A 19,446-nucleotide genomic window follows, 5' to 3' on the forward strand; every position below is an offset into this window, starting at 1 on the left:
TAATCATCAAGTGATCCATTCCCAGCTTCTGGCAAACAGAGCCTAGGGACACTTCATAGCTTAGTTTTGCATCCCTGCCAATTCTGGCTAATAGCCATTGATGGACCTATCCTCCATGAATGGATCTAGTTCTTTTTTAAAACCTGTTATAGTCTTGGCCTTCACAACATCTTCTGGCAAAGAGTTCCACAGGTTGACTTGTGTTGTGTGAAGAAATACTTCCTTTTGTTTGTTTTAAACCTGCTGCCTATTAATTTCATTTGGTGATCCCTAGTTTTTGTGTTACATGAAGGAACAAATAACACTTCGTTATTTACTTTCTCGACACCAGTCATGATTTTATAGACCTCTGTCATATCCCCCCATTAGTTGTCTTGTTCAAGCTGAAAAGTCCCAGTCTTGTAAATCTCTCCTCATATGGAAGCTGTTCCATACCCCTAATAATTTTGGTTGCCTTTTTCTGTATCTTTTCCAGTTCCAAAACATCTTTTTTGAGTCGGGGCAACCAGATCTGCACACAGTATTCAAGATGTGGGCATACTATAGATTTATGTAGAGGCAATATATTTTCTGTCTTATTTATCCGTTTCCTAATGATTCCCAAAATTTGTTAGCTTTTTTGACTATCCACAATGATGCCAAGCTCTCTTTCTTGAGTGGTAACAGCTAATTTAGACACCATCATTTTTGTGTATGGTTGGGATTGTTTTCCAATATGCATTACTTTGTATTTATCAATATTGAATTCCATCTGCCATTTTGTTGCCCAGTCACCCAGATTTGTAATATTTATAATCACAGGTATAGTCTTCAGTATTGACATATTATCTCCTATCTGCATGTATAAGTTTCCACACTTATAAGTAGGGCTCCGTGATTTCTGCAGTACCCCAAGCAGCTGTCCGTGGTGCCAGCCACTCAGGTGGCCGCTCGGGCAGTCCTGCAGCCAGCCATACCAACTGCTGCTCTGGTGGCCCCTGGCAGATGGCCCTGTGGACTGCCCGAGCAGCAACCAATGAGTCTGGCCCTGGGGACTGCCTGAGCAGCGGTCCCGGGGGCGGTGGGAGCAGCCTGAGCTCAGTGGCTCCTGGCAGCGGTCCCAGGGTGGATGGAGCAGCAGAGGGCTGTCCAGGGCTCCTCCCCTTGGCAGCAGCCGGAGCGGCAGTGGCTGAGGCCCACCCCCACCCCCCTCAACCCCGCGGCAGCTGGGTCCCCTGTGTCCCCCTCCCATCTCTTTATGGCATAAGTCAGTGGTTCTCAAACTTTTTTTTGCGGACCACTTGAAAATTGCTGAGGATCTTTCCAAATGTTGTTTGTGCCGTTAGCTAACTGTTGTAAGGCGCTTTGGATAAAAGCGCTATATAAAAAAACCCTTAAGAATACATTTTTTTTTTGTTCTACAAATAAAAGCGCACAACTCATCTTTTAATATCAGTAGTCTTACCTTTCTAATGTGATGGATGTGCCCCGCAGCCCCCGAGCTGGGTCTTGGAAGGAGGGGGGGGGTCTCTCCTCACCTCCCTCCAGCTTGGGGGCTGCTGCAGTGGGTGAATCTTCCCCTGCCACAGCAGCCACAGAGTTGAGGCGGGGAAGGAGGGCCGTCTCTCCTTGACAGCCGCAGCCCTGGCCTGGGGAAAAATCACCTCTTTCTCTGGCCACCACAGCCCTACACGTTCCAAACTCCTCCCACCCCTCTTCTCACCCCACTGCTCCCTCCCGCCTACCCCTTATTCTCCCCCCACCACCACCACCCCTCCATGGCCACCACCTCACCTTACATGTGCATCTTCTCCTGGGTCCAGGCACCTGGTTAGTAGAGCCATGCTTGCGTGGCTCCACTAATTAGGTGGGTGGCCCTTCATTCTCTAGTGTGCAGCCACACAGGCAGGCACCTTAGAAGGAACTATCCGTGGACCACCTGAATGGAGCTCGCAGACCACTGGTGATCCGCGGACCACAGTTTGAGAACTTCTGGTATAAGTCATGGACAGGTCACGGGTGTGATTTTTGTTTGTTTGTTTGTTTCTTGTTTGTTTCTGTCCATGACCTTTACTAAAAATACCCGTGATTAAATCATAACCTTACTTATAAGCACAGTGGTAGGGAACATAGTTAAGGGCAAGGATTTGGGTAGGGCTATAAGTGACAATGGGGTTGAAGAGCAGCATTAATTATATGTTCTTCCAGAAACAATCTTAAGCGGCAAACATAAATGTTTTAAGAAGATATTATCTCAAGACTCTGGATCTGCTCATTTGGGACTGTAACAATTAAAACTGTAGGGATATTCACACTATTGATTGGAGTGGCTTTAGATCCAGAGATGAATATAAAAGTGAATTCCATTGAAAGTACTAATCTATTACCTTTTTGCGTGTATTTGTTTTTGGAAATGGATTTGAATACTCAGTTGTTTTTATGCTCATAGTGTGTATATATATGCTTTTATGAACAAGGCTAGAAATATTTTTGGAGGAAGAGATAAGAAAAATATCCTTTCTCCATATAAGAGCAGGTTAGACAAACACCTGTCAGGGATGGTCTAGATAATACTTAGTTCTGCCTTGAGTGCGGGGGACTGGTCTAGATGACCTTTTCGAGGTCCCTTCCAGTTCTGTGATCATCTTTGCATTTTAGTAACCCAGTAGGCCCATCTGCAAAATTTGTTCATACGAATCTGTAAAGCTATCTCCTTCAGCAGGTAATGGAACTATTAGAGAGTCTCAATTCTGTGGACCTGTTCCTTTCTACCTCTGGCTCTGGTGGAATGTTCAAGGAAAATCGACCAAAAAAGTTATAATTATTATAGCTCCACATTGGGCCCAAGAGAGCATGGGGCATGTGCTTGGGGTGGCTGTCCACTGAGGGCAAGGTAGTCCTTCCTGTTCAGAAGGACATGTTGTCAGTGTGACCTCTGTTCCCAAATTAAAGGCCCCTGGGGGGAGGGTGGGTGCATGAGTGGTATTATGGTAGTGGACAGAGTAACTGAGCACAGTACTGTCAAGATTATTAAAATTGAAAGGTTGACTTTCAACTTGTTTACTTTGTACACTTAAGTGTTATAATTAACTGAGTATATTATAATACAGGAAGGTCTACCTCCTCTAGTCAGGGATCAAGGCTCCATTGTGCCAGATGTTCAGACAAACGTGACTTTCAGACTATCTCCTTAGACACACAACCTTTACATGCTATTAATATTTTTTGGAATGGAATAGTCATTTGATTCGTAGACCTCTTTAAAGTTTCTTAATACTAAATCCACATGCTGTTTCAGCTGTTGGAAGTCTGTGCCAAGGTGTGCAAAACTTTCCCCTATAGAGATGGCTGTCCTGTAGGAGGGGAAAGGAAATGGGAAAGGTACAATAGGAGTGCTATGTTGCAACAGTGAAGCTAACCTTTGAGCAGAGAAAAAACTGCCAGACATATGCAGTGTACCAGGGAGAGACAAACTCACTTCACGTGTGACTCACTTCTCATTAATTTAAAATGTAGAAGTGTAGTAGTTTAAAAAAAAAAACAAAAAAACCAAACCTCTAATTTAGTGATAGAATTGATCAAATGTATTCTTGTATACATACTCCATAAACTTAGATCCGTTACAAAATGTGAAATTAATTTACATATGCACATTTAAAAACAGGCTTTCATGCTGCAGACGTTACCTCACAGGATTTGCAGCTGTTTTCTGTTTCAATGACTAAAGTATTCAACATTATGGCTTTTTTCCCTCTTTCTGAAACGCCTTTTCTAAGGTCTTTCTGGGTAAGTAGTTTTTATTCATACAAGTGCACTTTGGAGTAACTTGTCTGTGAAATTTATATCAGAAAAATTAGGTCATTTCCCTCCCTACATAACTAAACATATCAGATTTTTACAAGTTCTTAGTGCTTTTATCCAATTGCATGTGTCAAACAGGACAGTAATAAGTGATTTCCTACTTGTAAATCTAGAATGCTCAGCAGCCTGATATATCTGGGTTTAATCCATCGTTTTTACTATATCCTTTTCTGTGGTGAGACTCGTTTCTGATTTTAACACACCTAAGAAGGCTTTTGGTTGCTCTTACTCCAAGAGCAATCATAGGGAAGTGTTCAGATTCTAGAGTCTTCAAATGGAATACAGGATATATTCACCAGCAAGGTCCAAGTGAAAAAAACGTGCAAAACTTGTGCAACTTTTGTATAAAAGTGAGAGCAGAATGGATTTACATTCTGACATTGGATCCTATACTGCTAGTGTCAAATGACTTAGGCTTTCCATCAATATTTGATTTTCCACATAGTGTTGATGACAACTTACACATTTTCTAATTACATTTGTATCATTAATATATCAGAATTTTCAGAGTAAATTTTTTTTCTTTAGCTTTTTAACTAGCCCTCAATTTAGGGGGAGACTGAGATGAAATTTTATTGTTTTATGCTCAGTGATCCCTAAAACAGGGAGGGAGGAATGAAGGAAGGATTGGGGTTCAGGAGCGGGTGTGGGCTCTGGGCTGGGGCAGAGGGGTTTGCAGTGTGGGAGGGGGCTCTGGGCTGAGCCTGGGTCAGGGGGTTAAGGTACAGCCACACTGGCCACGGTTGGAATAGTTCTGCAGCCGCTGCTCTGGCAGCCATGGGTTTCTGGCCTTGGGGACTGCGCGAGCAGCGGTCCCAGGGCAGTTGCTGACCCCGCAGGGCTCCCCCTGGCAACCACTGGCCCACTGGAATTCTCCTCCCCCCCACCCCCCGCATCCACCCTAAAATTCAGTCGCTTATTTATGGTATAAGTCATGGACAGGTCACAAGCAAGAAATAAAAACTCAGTCTGTGACCTGTCCATGACTTTTACTAAAAATACCCATGATTAAATCATAGCCTTACTTATATGGCCCCAGTGGGCTTGACATCAGTAGCAAATCAGCCACTATCCTCATGTTCCTGTGTTCCTTTCAACTTCCATTTTAAACCTCTTCCTGTTTTCTCCTTATTTGAGATTTTAAATGGAGAGTTTATATGAAAGGTCATTTCCTTTTTTAGTGCACAGAATGAGATCAAGTATCACGAACATCAAAAGTCATGAGTTCAGGCCCCCCAAAATCATTACTTTTTAAAACCGAGGTTCTTTTTATATTGGCCTTTTGGTTTTGAGCCTTTAGCTTATCCTGGAGTCATGCTTTCAAGCCTTTCTCTGTAACCAGGAGAGCTAGAAACTTACTTTCTTAAATGAAAGCTGAGACTCTTGCCTCATCACAAGATTCCAGGAGCTGAGGGCTTTAAGGGAAGAAAAAAACCTGAATAGAAACTCACGATAAAATTTTGAGAGCTGGCAACACTTGATATGTTGAAAATCATATTTTAAAGTTAGCCTATGCTGAATTAGGTATGTCAGAATGTCACATAAGTCAAGTGCTTGGGAGCATGCAGAGTTTATAAGATCTTATAAGGACTTGGTGGTTTTCTTCTCTACACCCAAATTATTTTTACCTTCCTAGATGTTGGACTTCCCAAGTGAAACTGATCTGTTCTTCAAGTGCTTGTTCATTTTCCTTTCCATGTTAGGGGCGTGCACGATGTGTGCACAGTCGCCAGAGAGATTTTTCTCAGTGATATCCATTGGGCCGGCTCTAGCACCCTCTGTTGCTGTGCGCTCATGTGCCCTTATAAGGGGCCTGGGCAGCCTAACACACTCTGTTCCTTCTTACTACCTGTAAAAACAGCTTATCTTGCCTCGGCAAGACGTTTATCAGCAGTTCTTGTTGTTCTTGCTTTCTTTCCAAGTTTCATTCCCTTCAGTTTTTCTTTTGGTAGTAGTGTAAATAGTTAGACCCTCACGTTTGTTTAGAGAGACATCCTCTTCCCCTGGGGCCAGGCATGCCCTGGTCTCCAGGCTTCAAACTCTGTCTCTCCTATGGCAAGCCCATGCTGGTGAGTGACCCGCATTCCTTCTGTCTGGGGGAAGCTCATGTGATGTTGCCAGATCTGCCACCAGTTCAAGTCTCATTTGGAAAAAGGACACAGAGGCTAGACTAAGCTTCATCCTGATGGAAGCTGCACTCAGACCAACATCGGAGCCAAACCAGTCAGCCTCGGCATCTGTGCGGAGTTCTCCTCTGGTGGCATGTATCTTTCTGCACTGTTCCCCTTCACCGGTGCCAAGGAAGAAGCACAAAAAGCAATGGTCTAAGAGGGGATGTTCCCTGGATCCAAAGGAGGACACGGGGAGTGCAGCAAGGTGCGACCTGTTGGGCCACCTTTTTTTTCATAGTGCAAATATTTATAATCAAAAATATAAAGTGAGCAGCATACACTTTGTATTCTTGTTGTAACTGAAATCAATATATTTGAAAATGTAGAAAAATATCCACAAATATTTAAATAAATGGTATTCTATTGTTGGTGCGATTAATTGCGACTATTTAATCTCGTGATTAATTGCAATTATTTTTTTAACTGTTTGACAGCCCTAGTCAAATCACTGAAGAACGTAGAGTACAATCACCCATTCATCATGTGCTTCGTTGACTACTTTAAAGTGTAATACTGTCTGACACAAACAAGCATCTCTGTAGGGTGCTGGCAGACATGAGGATTTAAAGCCTCATATTGGAAGTCACTACCACCAAGAGATCATGGTGAGAATGGCAGTGGTCACAGTGAGTGGTTTTGCACTGGGCTGTATGAGAGACAAGGGTGGATTTTGTTTCAGGCGCCTTTACCATAGACACAGAATTTATTATGAGACAAGTCTTCAAAGGTTTTGACAGAGTGGAAGGAACTGGGATATCCGTTGATGAACGTATCTTAACTGACCTCAGATAACATGATGAAACGATGCTCTTTTCTACAACCACCAATGCAATGCAACAAATATGGGAGTCTGTGTAAAAACAGTTAGTGAGGAATATGGACTATTCCTGAATATGACTGAAAAGAGAATGCATGCGTGTTGACCCGACTAACAAAAACAGGATGCAAGCAGACATCACAATTAATGGACAAGCTGTAGAGGCAGTAATTAATTTTTAATAATCCAAGATCATGTATAGCCAATCAAGGAGACTGTTCCAAAGAATTCAGAAACTAGAAAACTAGGGCGGACTCACTCAGCTATAGCTTTCCTTAAAGTGTGGAAAAACAATGGCATCTCAATCTACAAACCTGTGACTTTCCCTTAGTGATTTATGGATGGGAATCGTGGGACGGCAATGCTGACAAAAAGAAAATTGAAGTTTTTGAAGTGTGGTGCTGGTGAAGACTTGCATATATTCTAGATGTGGGAAAAAAGACAAGGAAATATTATTGGAGGGAAGTAGTTGATGTTGGAAATTGACAGACTCAAACTGTGTATACTTTGGTCATACTAGGTGTAGAGAATGGAATCACTATTCTTTCCATTACTTTCTCAAGGTTGAGGGTCATGGCAGAATGGGACAAACAGCCAGGAGATGGATTGATGGTGTTTGGCAGATCACTGGAAGGTCATCTATTGAGTGGTGGAAATTAGTGATGAATTGTGAAGGCTTCCAAAAATTCTGCTGTGATGTCACCAATATTCAGACCTGAATAAATGGATACTAATTAACCCAGAGTATATATTAATACCTGGGGGGGCGGGAAACAGTTGTGCATATCTCTCTATTAGTGTTATAGAAGGTCAACAATTTGAGTTTACCCCGTATAAGCGTTATACAAGGTAAAATGGATTTATTTGGGGTTTGGACCCCATTGAGAGTTGGGTATCTGAGTGCTGGAGACAGGAGCACTTCTTAATCTGTTTTCAGTTAAGCCTGCAGCTTTTGGGGGACGTAGTTCAGACCTGGGTCTGTTTGTAGCAGGCTAGCATGTCTGGCACAACCAGGCAGGGTTCTGAAGTCCCAAGATGCCTGGAAAATGAGCTTAGAGGTAGTCTCAGCACATAAAGTGACAGTTCCCAAGGGGGTTTTTGTGATCTAACCCGTCACGGTATCATCTTAGGAACCTGTATTATACACAACATCCTGTTTGAACTGGGCTCTGTCTACAGGGATTTTAGCTTCCTATAAAGGCATTGTGGGTGAAATCCTGGTGTAAAAGTGAAATCTGTCGAACATCTTAAGGCTGCAAGTTGGTGATAGTGTGGTATCATTCATTCCTGGTTTTGGTTGCCCTGGAAGCTAAATGGAAATATGTTTAATACTGTGTTCTTACTATTTACCTACTACTGGAAAAAAATCCAGGTTTTTGCAGCGAGGTTACAGATGCTGTGATCCTTGTATCAATGACTGCCTTTCACCAATGAATTTGCTGCTTCTCTGTCTATCAAAAAAATCTTTCACTCTGTGTAGACTTTGGTATGAAGAAGACATGTACCTGTTTTGTACAAAAGCACATTAAGCTTTTGCCACCAACACTGTATTTGAGTTCCTGAAGGCTTTTAATGTCAATGGAACATTGTATGTCTGTAAAATACCATGCAGTCCTATTGTGCTGTGTAACGAAGAACAAGTCTCTGCCAAAGGACTTGACAATCTAAACTGAATGTTTCTCCCTCCTTTGAGTGTTTCCCAGAATGGTCATTTTTAGGGACAATGAAAGATTGTGCAGAGGACTATTGGGCTTCTTCCAGTTTTGTAAACTCTTGTGTGGCCCCCTGAATTTAGTTGGTTCTAACACAATATATTGCTGCAGTGCCAACAGAACTTCAGTGAATTCTGTTGCCTTTCACCCACAATGCTGAACTCTGTAGATTAACTTTCCATCATAAATTTTAGGGAACAGACCATGTCTTAACCCAGTGGTTCTCAAACTTTTGTACTGGTGACCCCTTTCACATAGCAAGCCTCTGAGTGCGAACATCTCCCCCCCCCCACACTTATAAAATGAAAACACTTTTATATATTTAACACCATTATAAATGCTGGAGGCAAAGCAGGGTTTGAGATGGAGGCTGAGAGCTTGCGACACCCCATGTAATAATCTTGTGACCCCCTGAGGGGTCCCATCCCCCAGTTTGAGAACCCCTGTCTGAACCTAATTGGTTTGTTTCATCAGAATGTGAAATACAGGTCTACAGAACCATAATTGTTGCTTCATTAGTAGGTGTTTCTGGCCATTTCTGTTAACATTTCAAATGTAAGATCAGACAGGAAGGTAAACTTTGTTTTTCAGTTCTCTCTCTCTCTCTAAATAAAAAATATGCTGGGAATTGTAAAGGTGTACCTTCCAAGTTTCTGGAAGCAAAATTGAAGCCTTATGATAGCCTAAATCAGGTGATATGTAAAGTAGTTTTTAGCATTGGTTAAATATGGGAGTCGTATGCCTCTCCTCTGAGCTGGAGGTGAAAGCCACATTTTAAGAGTTGGAAATAAGGTTTCTAAAGATGAATGAATGGAGAGAACCAGCTGCTACTGTTCAGTTGGAAACTGTTTTCTTCAAGGCTGAGCTAAGAAGACAATAGCTACGTTGTTGAAAGTTCTTTGTAGACAGATTCTTTTAAAAATCTTGTTCTGTAGAGCACAACAAAGACTGCAGAAATGTTTTTTTTTTAATTTCACTTGTAACATTCATCGTTGAAGTCAATAGCTGCTATCTTTTGGCTTCTGTCAAAATGATAGGATGAAAATAATATACTTTGTGTCTTTCGTCCAAGGATCTCAAAGTTCAAGTGTACGAAAAAGTGCATTCTCTGTCTCTTCCCCAGTACATTTGGGGGAAGGCACAGCTGTGTGATTTCTCTTTTTTATAATTCATTGATGACTGATGTCGAATGAAGTCTGGATTGTGCTCTTGTGGAGTGGGCAGATGCAGTTGATATGTAATAATGTCCCATTCATTGATGTGAAAGTGCTGTTGAAAACTGCTGCTGAAACTCATGTTCAAAACAGCAGCAACAGAGCTGGTGAAAATCAGAACATGTGACTTCTCAAGGAGAGGTTTGGCAACATTTTGGAAAATGGCTGTCTCTTTTGTAGTGGGACATGAGGCAATGTTTATCCTACTGAACTTCTTTTTGAGCAAGGGGCAAGTTGCCAAGTACAGGGACTGAATTAGCTGGATCTATGTAGACGGAAACATTCTGCCTACACTAGTGTAAATGAGATGCACAAATAGTTCCAAGATTTTTTTGAACTATTCTGTATCCATAAGTGCAGCTTGGACATTTTCTTGGAAATAATATATTGGCCAAAATCCATGGATATGTGATGTGGTTTTACTAACACAATGCTGATACCATGTTGGCATACTTTTGATCCTGGCTATGCTGACTTCTACATAGAACTGAAATAGTTTCTAATCTTGCTTATGAAGATTGATTACGCCCTAACCTATTTTTAACACAGTTTGGTCAGTCAGATTACAAAATTCAGATCATAATTCTCCATTGTTGCAGCTCCACCAGTGGTAGAAAACATGAAAGCAAAGCATAGAAGGGCTCAGGCATTTTTACTATTGTCATACAAGTCATGATTAAGTTGGAAGCTCAGTCTGTATATAGCTGCAATACAAAACTGTGCCTGGAAGCATGTATTTATAACTACTAAAAATGTATTGTAATTGCTATTTGAATGCATTTTAAAGAAATATAATCATATTTAAGTAATTACACTTCCTGTTCTAGTTAGGGAGTTTTATGAATGCAGGGTACTTCTCCCTTCTTGGATAAGTTTCCACAAAGGCCAAGTGAGGAGCATAATTGTAGTATTGCCGTCTGTAAGGGATTGTCTATACTTAAAAGGTTGTAGTGACACAGCTGCACTGCTGTAGTGCGTCAGTGAAGACGTTACTTATGCTGACGAGAGCTTCTCTTGTTGGTGTAGGTAATCCACCTTCCTGAGAGGCAGTAGCTATGTCGACGAGAGAAGCACTTCTGTTGACGTAGCACCATCTGTACTGGGGGTTAGATTGGTATGACTGTCACTTAGGGATATGGATTTTCCACATCCCTGAGCAACATAGTTATATCGACAATAAGTTACTAGTGGAGACACAGCCTCGATCAAAAATCTCAAGTTGGGTGTGGGATTGGCATAAAAACTAGATTTTAAAAAAATGTATTTTGTCTTCTGGCTTTTGAATTTCTTGGGTTGCATTTTTCATTCATTTTCCCACATTCTCCTCAACCATAAGGATTAATAACTTTTTTTTTTAATGAAAGCTGAGATTCCTGCCTAATCAGATGCCTTCAGGAGCTGGGGCTTTAAAAACACCAAATGTCATGAGTTGACAACACTGTTTAGAGTGACCCAAAGTTAAATCTTTAATAGTTTCACAACATCTAGAGCGTGGTATTTCGGCAAGGAGAAATCTTGAGGAGCTTGTAGTACTAGATTAAAATAATTCTAATGTCCAGTTTAACAAATTTTAAAGTATTTAGTTTTTAAATATAAAATTTCCTCCGAGTTGAATGTATTATGTCTTTCATTTCTTAATGCCCTGTGAAATGGTAAACTCCTCAATTTCTGATTGTGTAGCTCAATGGCTGACTTCTATCTTGTGTTATGCAAAAAATTCTACAACTGAAAGTTTTAAAGATACCTTGCAATAAAATATTAAATGGTGGGAATGGATTGCTGAAGTAAAAGATATGGTAACCTGTGTTAACAGTATCATACAGCATTCCCACATTCTTTGCTGGTTAAGACTTTTACTTTTGGTTATTGAAGTAAACTTAAGCCTCATCTCATATTGGGTGCTATCTCTGAACATTTTAATTATGTTGCAATGGCAGTACGAGGTCTTAAAGTACTCTAATCGCTAGTAGGAAGAACATAAGGGGTAGGACTCTTTACCAGAGTGCAAGTGTCTTTCTGAGATGGTTTGAAGTTAGTAAATGTTTGCCTTCTTGGTGCTGGGTCATCTTAAAAGTGCTATCCAGTATAGGCCTGAGTGACACAGAGAGCCACTTATGCACCTGATCACTAATTCCTGTGCTGTATACAGTAGGAATGCAAATCTGAGTCTCAGCTCACCCAGTATTTTTTTTTTCTGTCAAGCATCTCATCTAGATTGGTATGGGTTGGAGGTGAGTGGCTTTTTGTAAGCATGTAAGTATTCAGAAGGGCTGCCATGAAGTCTAACTTTTTTCTCTTTCCTTGCAGTACTTGGGTCATGTGGAAGTGGATGAATCCAGAGGAATGCATGTCTGTGAAGATGCTGTGAAGAGATTGAAAGCTGTATGTATATCCGTTTCATCAAAATGTTGGCTCATGTGCTGTGAATGTTATGCCAAGATGTTGCTGATTCTGCAATAGCATTCCAGTTTCAAGTTGTGCACTTTTCACCTTATGTAAGAAAAAGTTGAATCATTTACAAGACCCATTGCATATGATTATAGAGGCACATGTTAATCTGGGAGTGGGAAGGGAGAGAGTTAAGTTTATTCTTCCTAGTTGTAGTAGCTAGTAGATATTTTCAAACAAGGGTTAGATAAAGAAAAATGGAGACAACAGTGACCCATACTGAATTGTTGTCTGTGAAAGATTGTATTTTACTGTATTGATTAGATATGAAGAATGGCCTCTCCCTTTGGAGTCTGCCAGTACTATTACACCCCTTAAACAGGGGACTTAATCCACTCTTTATTACACACAGCACTACTGCTTGATTTGGGCTCCTCTTTCCTATGCAAAATAGACTAGTAGCATTACTTCATGCATGCCAAGCTTGGATCTGCTCAAAATGGCCTAAAAGATTACCTGGTTGTGATATCAGTATGGTGAGCTGCTCTTAGTTTGGCTTCTATAAACATTTGCTCCTGTGAACAGCACTTGTTCAAATGCTTTCTACTCCTGCATCTCACTTTAGGAGGCCTGGTCTACACTGGGGGGGGAATCGATCTAAGTTACGCAACTTCAGCTACGTGAACTACATAGCTTAAGTCAACGTACTTAGACCTACTCACCGTGGTGTCTTCACTGCGGTGAGTTGACTGCTGCTGCTCCCCTGTCGACTCCACCTGCACCTCTCGTGGCAGTAGAGTACAGGAGTCGATGGGAGAGCACTCAGGGATCAATTTATCGCGGCTAGTTTAGACGATCCGGTGGGTAGTGTAGACATACCCGGAGATTGTGTCATCTGTATGCTGTAGTGCTGTTGCCACAAAATCCTATGAAAGTAATGAAGTCCAGTTAGTCGGTTTGTTATCAAGGAATCAGGCTCCAAAAATCATATAATCATATATCATATCTGGGTAGGAAGGGACCTCAGGAGATCTAGTCCAACTCCCTGCTCAAAGCAAGACCAATCTCCAGACAGATTTTTGCCCCAGATCCCTAAGTGGCCCCCTCAAGGATTGAACTCTCAACCCTGGGTTTAGCAGGCCAATGCTCAAAGCACTGAGCTATCTCCCTGCCCCAATCTTGAAGGTTAGGAGGGAAATTAAAATTCACCACAGGAATAATGCTAACTGATGGATACAGGACTCCAGTCCCTTTTATCATTTCCCCTGCACATCTTCGCCGTGTAAGCTCTTCAGTGAAGCAGTTCATGGAGCTTCTGTTCAGTGGTGCAGCAAAATTACTTAAAGTAGGTGGTGTTGCTGCACCTTTGCGAATTTAAGGCATCTGCTGCCAGACTTCATTTTTAGCAAGTCACGTGGTTTCTCATTTGTGTTTCTTCTCTGCTAGCACACATAACAGAGGGTTGTTTTAGATTTCCTTTTCCTCCTCATGTTACGCTATAAAGTTTCTGAACTGACTTCAGTGCTTTGATTAAACTTCATCTTAAATCTTTAATTTCTGGCCCAGCCAATTTATAGCGGCAGGTTAAAGCTACACCCCATCTGTTCTTATTCATTGTAGCAGTGATTGGTTGCTATTTTTGCAAACAGGGTTACAGAAGATGTAGTAAATGAGGCACTTTGTCCTTTATCAGATTTGTGTTTTTAGCTACGTAAAAATCTAAATATAGACTGACCACACAATCAAGCTGCGTTCATTTTTGTCCTACCCTGTTCTATATAGGTTTATACTTCCCTCATTGATGTAGTGTCTACGCTCCTTCTGTTAGTATATTAAGTGACATGGCTAACATCTGTTGTGTAGCTTATTCTTTTACTTATCCTCTCTCCAGGGGGAGAATTGTGTGCAGAATGGAGTGTTCTGTTCTGGTAGTTTTTAAAAAACCTGAAGCCCAAAAGCCAGTTAAGTATGGCTAAACTTACAGATAGTGAAGTATGTACCCATTAAAAGTTCTTAAAGCACAGTGCATACTATTTCGTTGGAATCCATATAAGAGCAGATATCTGATTTAGCTTGCTTGAATTACCAATTCATATACCAAACTTAAATTGCTTGGTTGGTAGCTCATCAAGTAGTTATGCTTATTTTTTGGGTGGGAAATATCCCCTGATTTTTAGAGGGTTTTGTTGTCATCTATTAGTTGATTGTAGCATATTGACCAGTGTATCTTGCACAACTAAATTCACAGGTCTGACTTTTAATTGCAGTAGAATAGCTTCAAAGAGCCACTCCAGCTACACCTCTACCTCGATATAACGCTGTCCTTGGGAGCCAAAAAATCTTACTGTGTTATAGGTGAAACCGCATTATATCGAACTTGCTTTGATCCGCCAGAGTATGCAGCCCCCTCCTCCCCAAGCACTGCTTTACCGTTTTATAGCCAAATTCGTGTTATATCGAGTCACGTTATATCGGGGTAGAGGTGTATTTAAAAAAAAAAAGTCTGTGGCTAGAGAGACCCTGCTAACCCTGGTATCTGCACTGTGCCAAACATTTAGTTTGTGACTGATAACTCCTTCATTTTGAAACTTAAATACATGAGGAATGTGTCACATCAAAGATCCCAGTATAAATATAGTGCAGGAATAATTTTGCATGGGTGAGGTCATGGCCTATGAAATGATTGCACTCAGATAATGAATCTGAAGTGTTGCTTAAAACTGCACTTGGATGCAGAAATAGACTGCATCTAAACATATGATTATAATTTCTATCTCCGTCCCATGAGTAGTCAACAAGATGTACTGTAGCCAGAAAAAGAGAAAAGCAGTACTACTGCATTGGTTGCCTGCCAGCTAAGAGTGAGTGGTACTTAACTAAAAATGTACTTTCATGTTCTGATGTTGTTGGAAGTTTAGAAAAATTAATTTGAAGAAAAAAATTCAAAGTGAGCACTGTGTAGATTTGTCAATGAAATTTCTGTAACTGTAGCATATTCTGTTACTGCAAGTTAATAGAGTCAGGATGCTAATTGTACTTACAATGTCTCCCCGGTAGAATAGACACTTAGAGTACATTAGAATTTCATTGCTTTTTGAAGCCCTTTGTCCTATTTTGATGCAGTGGCACAGCAATCTCATTTGTAGTTAAGGGGTCGTTGTATCCATTTGTCATCTTATTAATATTCTTCTTGATGTGAACAATGGGGCTTGCGCTTTTCTATTGGTTGGCTACATTACCAGTTGGATTTAAATTGCACATATATTAGTGTTATACTCAGACACTATATATGTATTTTTAAAGCCACTTTACTGTCAATTAAAGAAATGTATATTGCAAATTGCAAAATCATTAACTTCATGCAGGATTTAAACTTATAGGTCTGTTGTATGTTACTCCTGTGCAAGGAGGCAGTACAAAGACAAGACTGTACTTTCTTGTCTCATGTCATATCTGTTTTGGTTTTAAGTTGCTTTAGTGTGTACTACCAGTTTCTAACTTGTCATTTTTTAAAAATAATTATGCATTTCTTTTAATATATGTTCTTGTTTTAGCAGGTAAAAGAAACATAATTTAATTGTTTTTAAAACATACATTATTTATCTCTAAACTATTAACTCTTAGTGCTATTTAAAAAACATTTTGCATGTTGTCTTTCCATTAACTTTTTCCTGGGGTGTTCAAAGAAAAATTCATGTTTAACAAGTGCTTTGCTGAGAGCAAAATTAATGATTAACCATCCCTGTAAAAATGAGGTCGCTTCTGGTGAATCTGTTTAGCTTTTGCTGCATCTTTTAAAAGCTGTTACTTAGTAAAATCTATTGTATTAAACTCAACTTGGCAGCAGCATCCAGCCCCTTCTTATTAGGTACACCACAGTGTGATTAATTCATTAGTTCCCCAACTAATATTCAGTATGTCCCGTCCAAGTAGAGGAGTTTTTGCTTTTAAAAAATCTTTCTTTGGAGCCTCTCTGCTAATATAAACCTTATGTAAGAACATCTCTAAGTTTAAAGAATGTATGTATGTTTAGATAGTAAAATGTGTAGTAAACATGAAATAATTACATCTGAAAAGAATTACAGGCTGAGAATGAAGGGCGGGTGGGGAGAAGTCAGGAAATGCAAGGTTAAGATTGGTGCTTGTCCCTTTTGAGTTTCCTGCCTTTGCTTGCCTGGTGTCAATCTTAGTTTTGTTTAAATATAGAATTTTGTGTTTTAACAATCAGTTTGACTCTCAGGATATGTATAAACATGCAGATCTTTAGTATAAAAAGGCTTAACTATTGGAACATTGGTATAGATGGTGTCTTAAACTGCAGTGGGGAATGAGATGAGATTTTTCCCTGCTGTGGGTAGAGATATCCTCCACTGGTTACTGCTATTCCATTAGATTGTTTTCTACAGGATGGCTTGCAATCTTTCACTGGCAGAGAGATGAGCTGGATTATCTCTAACTTGAATAATTCTATGACATTGTGGCATAGTGTGCCACCTCTGCAAATACTTTGGAGGGATAGCAAAGGCAGCATCATGCTCTTTAGGAGCCTGCCATTAATTATTGAATGGACATGCATATAGACATGGGGTATGAGTGAGCAGGTGTTTTGGGTTCTAACTCAAGAAGATTGTACCTACCTCAGATGTATGTGAGTGTTTAGTCTCTTGTTAGACTTTGGCACCAAAGGTGAAGCCAGTAAAATATATATGAATGAAATTGCATGGTAAATACACTTGACATTTGCACATCTTACCCAAGTAACTTGTCCATTTTTGTTCAACACCCCCACCACCAAAATCAAGCCCATGATGTGAAGCTATGTAGAGCACTCACGTTCAATTATTTCACTGAATCACCTTCCCTCTGTGAGCTGACTTCTGTTGGATATACTTCAGAGATGCCTTGTTCATCCTGAGGGTCTGGGAAGTACGATGAATGCCTAGTGTTCCTCTTTTGTGTAAAGAGGTAACATTGGAAGGTTTCAAAATGAGTTTTGTGAGGAAACTCATCTTGAAAGTGGGACAGCTAAAGCACAGATAAAGAGGATCTTCAAGATTCCTGATAGGGGGTATAGGACCCCCAGGACATAAGGAAGTGCGAGAAAAGGGTGGGCACAAAAATGAACTATATTGTAGAGTACTTGCCAAGCTTAATTCTTTGTTTAGCTTAAACAGCTTCAGTTTAAAAAACAGGCTTCTGAAACAAGTGAACTTCTTGGCATTTACAATAAAAAAGAAACCAACGTCAAAAGCAGCAAAACTTCCTTTGCTTTCAGAGGAAATTGAGAGAGCACACAGAAGCAGACCCTCAGAACTTTCAGTCCAGAGCAGTGATCCCCAACCTTTTTTGTCTGGCGGGCGCCGGACGACGAGCCACCGAGGACCGTGGCTGGCAGATGAGCATCCACCAAAATGCCGCTGAGAAGCAGCAATGTCACTAGGCGTTGCCGCTGACAAGCAGCGTCATCCAGAGGTGTCACCGCCGAAAATCAGTGGCATTTCAGCAGCTATGCCTCTGGATGACGCTGCTTCTCGGCAGCATTTCGGCGGATACTCGTCCGCCGGACAGTATGCGGGCGCACAAAGATGCCCCACCGGGCGCCATGGTGCCCATGGGCACTGCGTTGGGGACCACTGGTCCAGAACAAGTTTTGTATGGCTGAGTTCTAAATTCCAAAAACTGGTTTATAGTGGAAATGGGGTCCCCAAAGTGTCTCTCTATATTTAACTGTGTGCTATTCCGGCAATTTTAGATGTTTCTCCAGTTTGCAAATATTTGTCTTGGGAATCCTCATTTTCATGTGAAGCAAACTCTGTTATGATAAAAAATTTAAAAATTTACATTTCTCAGTGGTCTTAAACTACAGAATCTGGATTGTTTAATCTCCACACCTGCTGCCAAGTTTGATTTATAACCTTACTAAAGAGAACTAAACAGGAAGACTGCTGCAAACAAAATAACCACTTTGCATGGAATTGGGTCTCAGGTTCAGTTCAGTTCTCATTTCCCTCTTTTCACCAGTTTTGGGGCTGTAGCTTGTGATCTTATTAGCATTCCACGTAAAACCTGTTTATCTGCATTTTCATGGGATTTTTCACATTTGCCTGTCACATTTTCTATGGCTAACTCTAAACACCCCTTACTTTCCCTCCATTTCCCAACTCTTGTATGTACTTGTTGGTTTGAAACTCTGGGACACTTTAGCTACCTACAGTAATAGCACTCGACTTGTCCCCCCTGTTCCTCCAGGAAAGGAAGTTCTTCAAAGGCTTCTTTGGAAAAGTAAGTTTAATGCCTCATTTGTGCTTGCACTATAAGGAGTTACATCCCTGGTATAGCACTGTCATAAATCAGAGTGTTATACAAGCCACAGCAATCCATTTCAGAATGTGTCTACTTCTGACTGAGATGACCTGGAATGACACTTGTCAAGAAAATAATATGGGTAAAAGGCAGCCCAAAATATCAATCTAATGACAGGCTGATGGTATGCAAAATTCCAGTTTTTAAATGGTTTGGTCTCCCTGACAAAACCGCAGCACTAGATTGGTAATGCTGTTAATACTTCCCCTCTGGTCTCCTGAGCTCAGATTTGGACTAGGTCATATGGAAGACGGACTGATGTATTAGAAGTTTGTTCACATCCTGAAATCATTGCAAAGTTGACCCTGAACTGCAGCTTTCGATAGTGTAGGGAGAAAATACTGGTAGGCACAGTGCTATCCATATTACACCTCCCTTTCCTGAGAACCAAATTAATTTAAGGCCATATGAGGATGGGGCAAAAACTTAGGTTTTGTTTATATATTTTTCTTACCAAAGTTAAGATAATGCATAACACTGTGGGACTCAGAAACCTGCTGTCTGCTATATTTTGTTTCAGTGCAGTGCTACTCAGGAAAGCAACCTCTTAGTGTGAGCGTGTGTGTGAATATAAATTCTCCATGTTGGTGTACTGTACCAAAAGTTATTTTGCGTGGGCACACATTCTTATAGGGCAAAGATTGTAATCCTCTAACAATTCAAATTGCATTCCTTTAGTACATCAGTAATCTGTGCCTTCCTTGTACATGGGGAACAGAAGCTATATTAAACCATTTTAAAAAGTTTTAACTTTGCTTTAACTTATACAGGACAAATAAGAGGATTTGATTTTGAAATATCTTGTAAAGTGTAAGCTTAGCTTAAACACCTGTTAGTGGTTTGAATTTTAAAATGTTTTTATTACATTTATGGCAGATTCTCTGATCAGAAGTTTCTTCCACCCTGGTTGGGGAGTAAAAGCAGAATTACTTTCAGTAGAC

The 19,446-nt window shown here is 40.6% G+C and overlaps 1 protein-coding gene across 16 annotated transcripts in view; it reads left to right on the forward strand.

Moving 5' to 3' along the window:
* The window catches only part of NUMB (NUMB endocytic adaptor protein), a 119,038-nt gene that overhangs the window by 73,334 nt on the left and 26,258 nt on the right, over positions 1-19,446 (forward strand). For 14 of the 16 annotated variants that reach the window (XM_039536645.1, XM_039536636.1, XM_039536639.1 and 11 more), the window contains 2 exons: positions 12,062-12,136; positions 18,392-18,424. In XM_039536645.1, the coding sequence (XP_039392579.1) occupies positions 12,062-12,136; positions 18,392-18,424 (108 nt within the window). The remainder of the gene's footprint in view (positions 1-12,061; positions 12,137-18,391; positions 18,425-19,446) is intronic. The other 2 variants (XM_039536649.1, XM_039536651.1) reach the window with 1 other exon arrangement.

This window comes from Mauremys reevesii, linkage group 4, assembly GCF_016161935.1.
Source record: "Mauremys reevesii isolate NIE-2019 linkage group 4, ASM1616193v1, whole genome shotgun sequence".
Lineage (NCBI taxonomy): Eukaryota > Metazoa > Chordata > Testudines > Geoemydidae > Mauremys > Mauremys reevesii.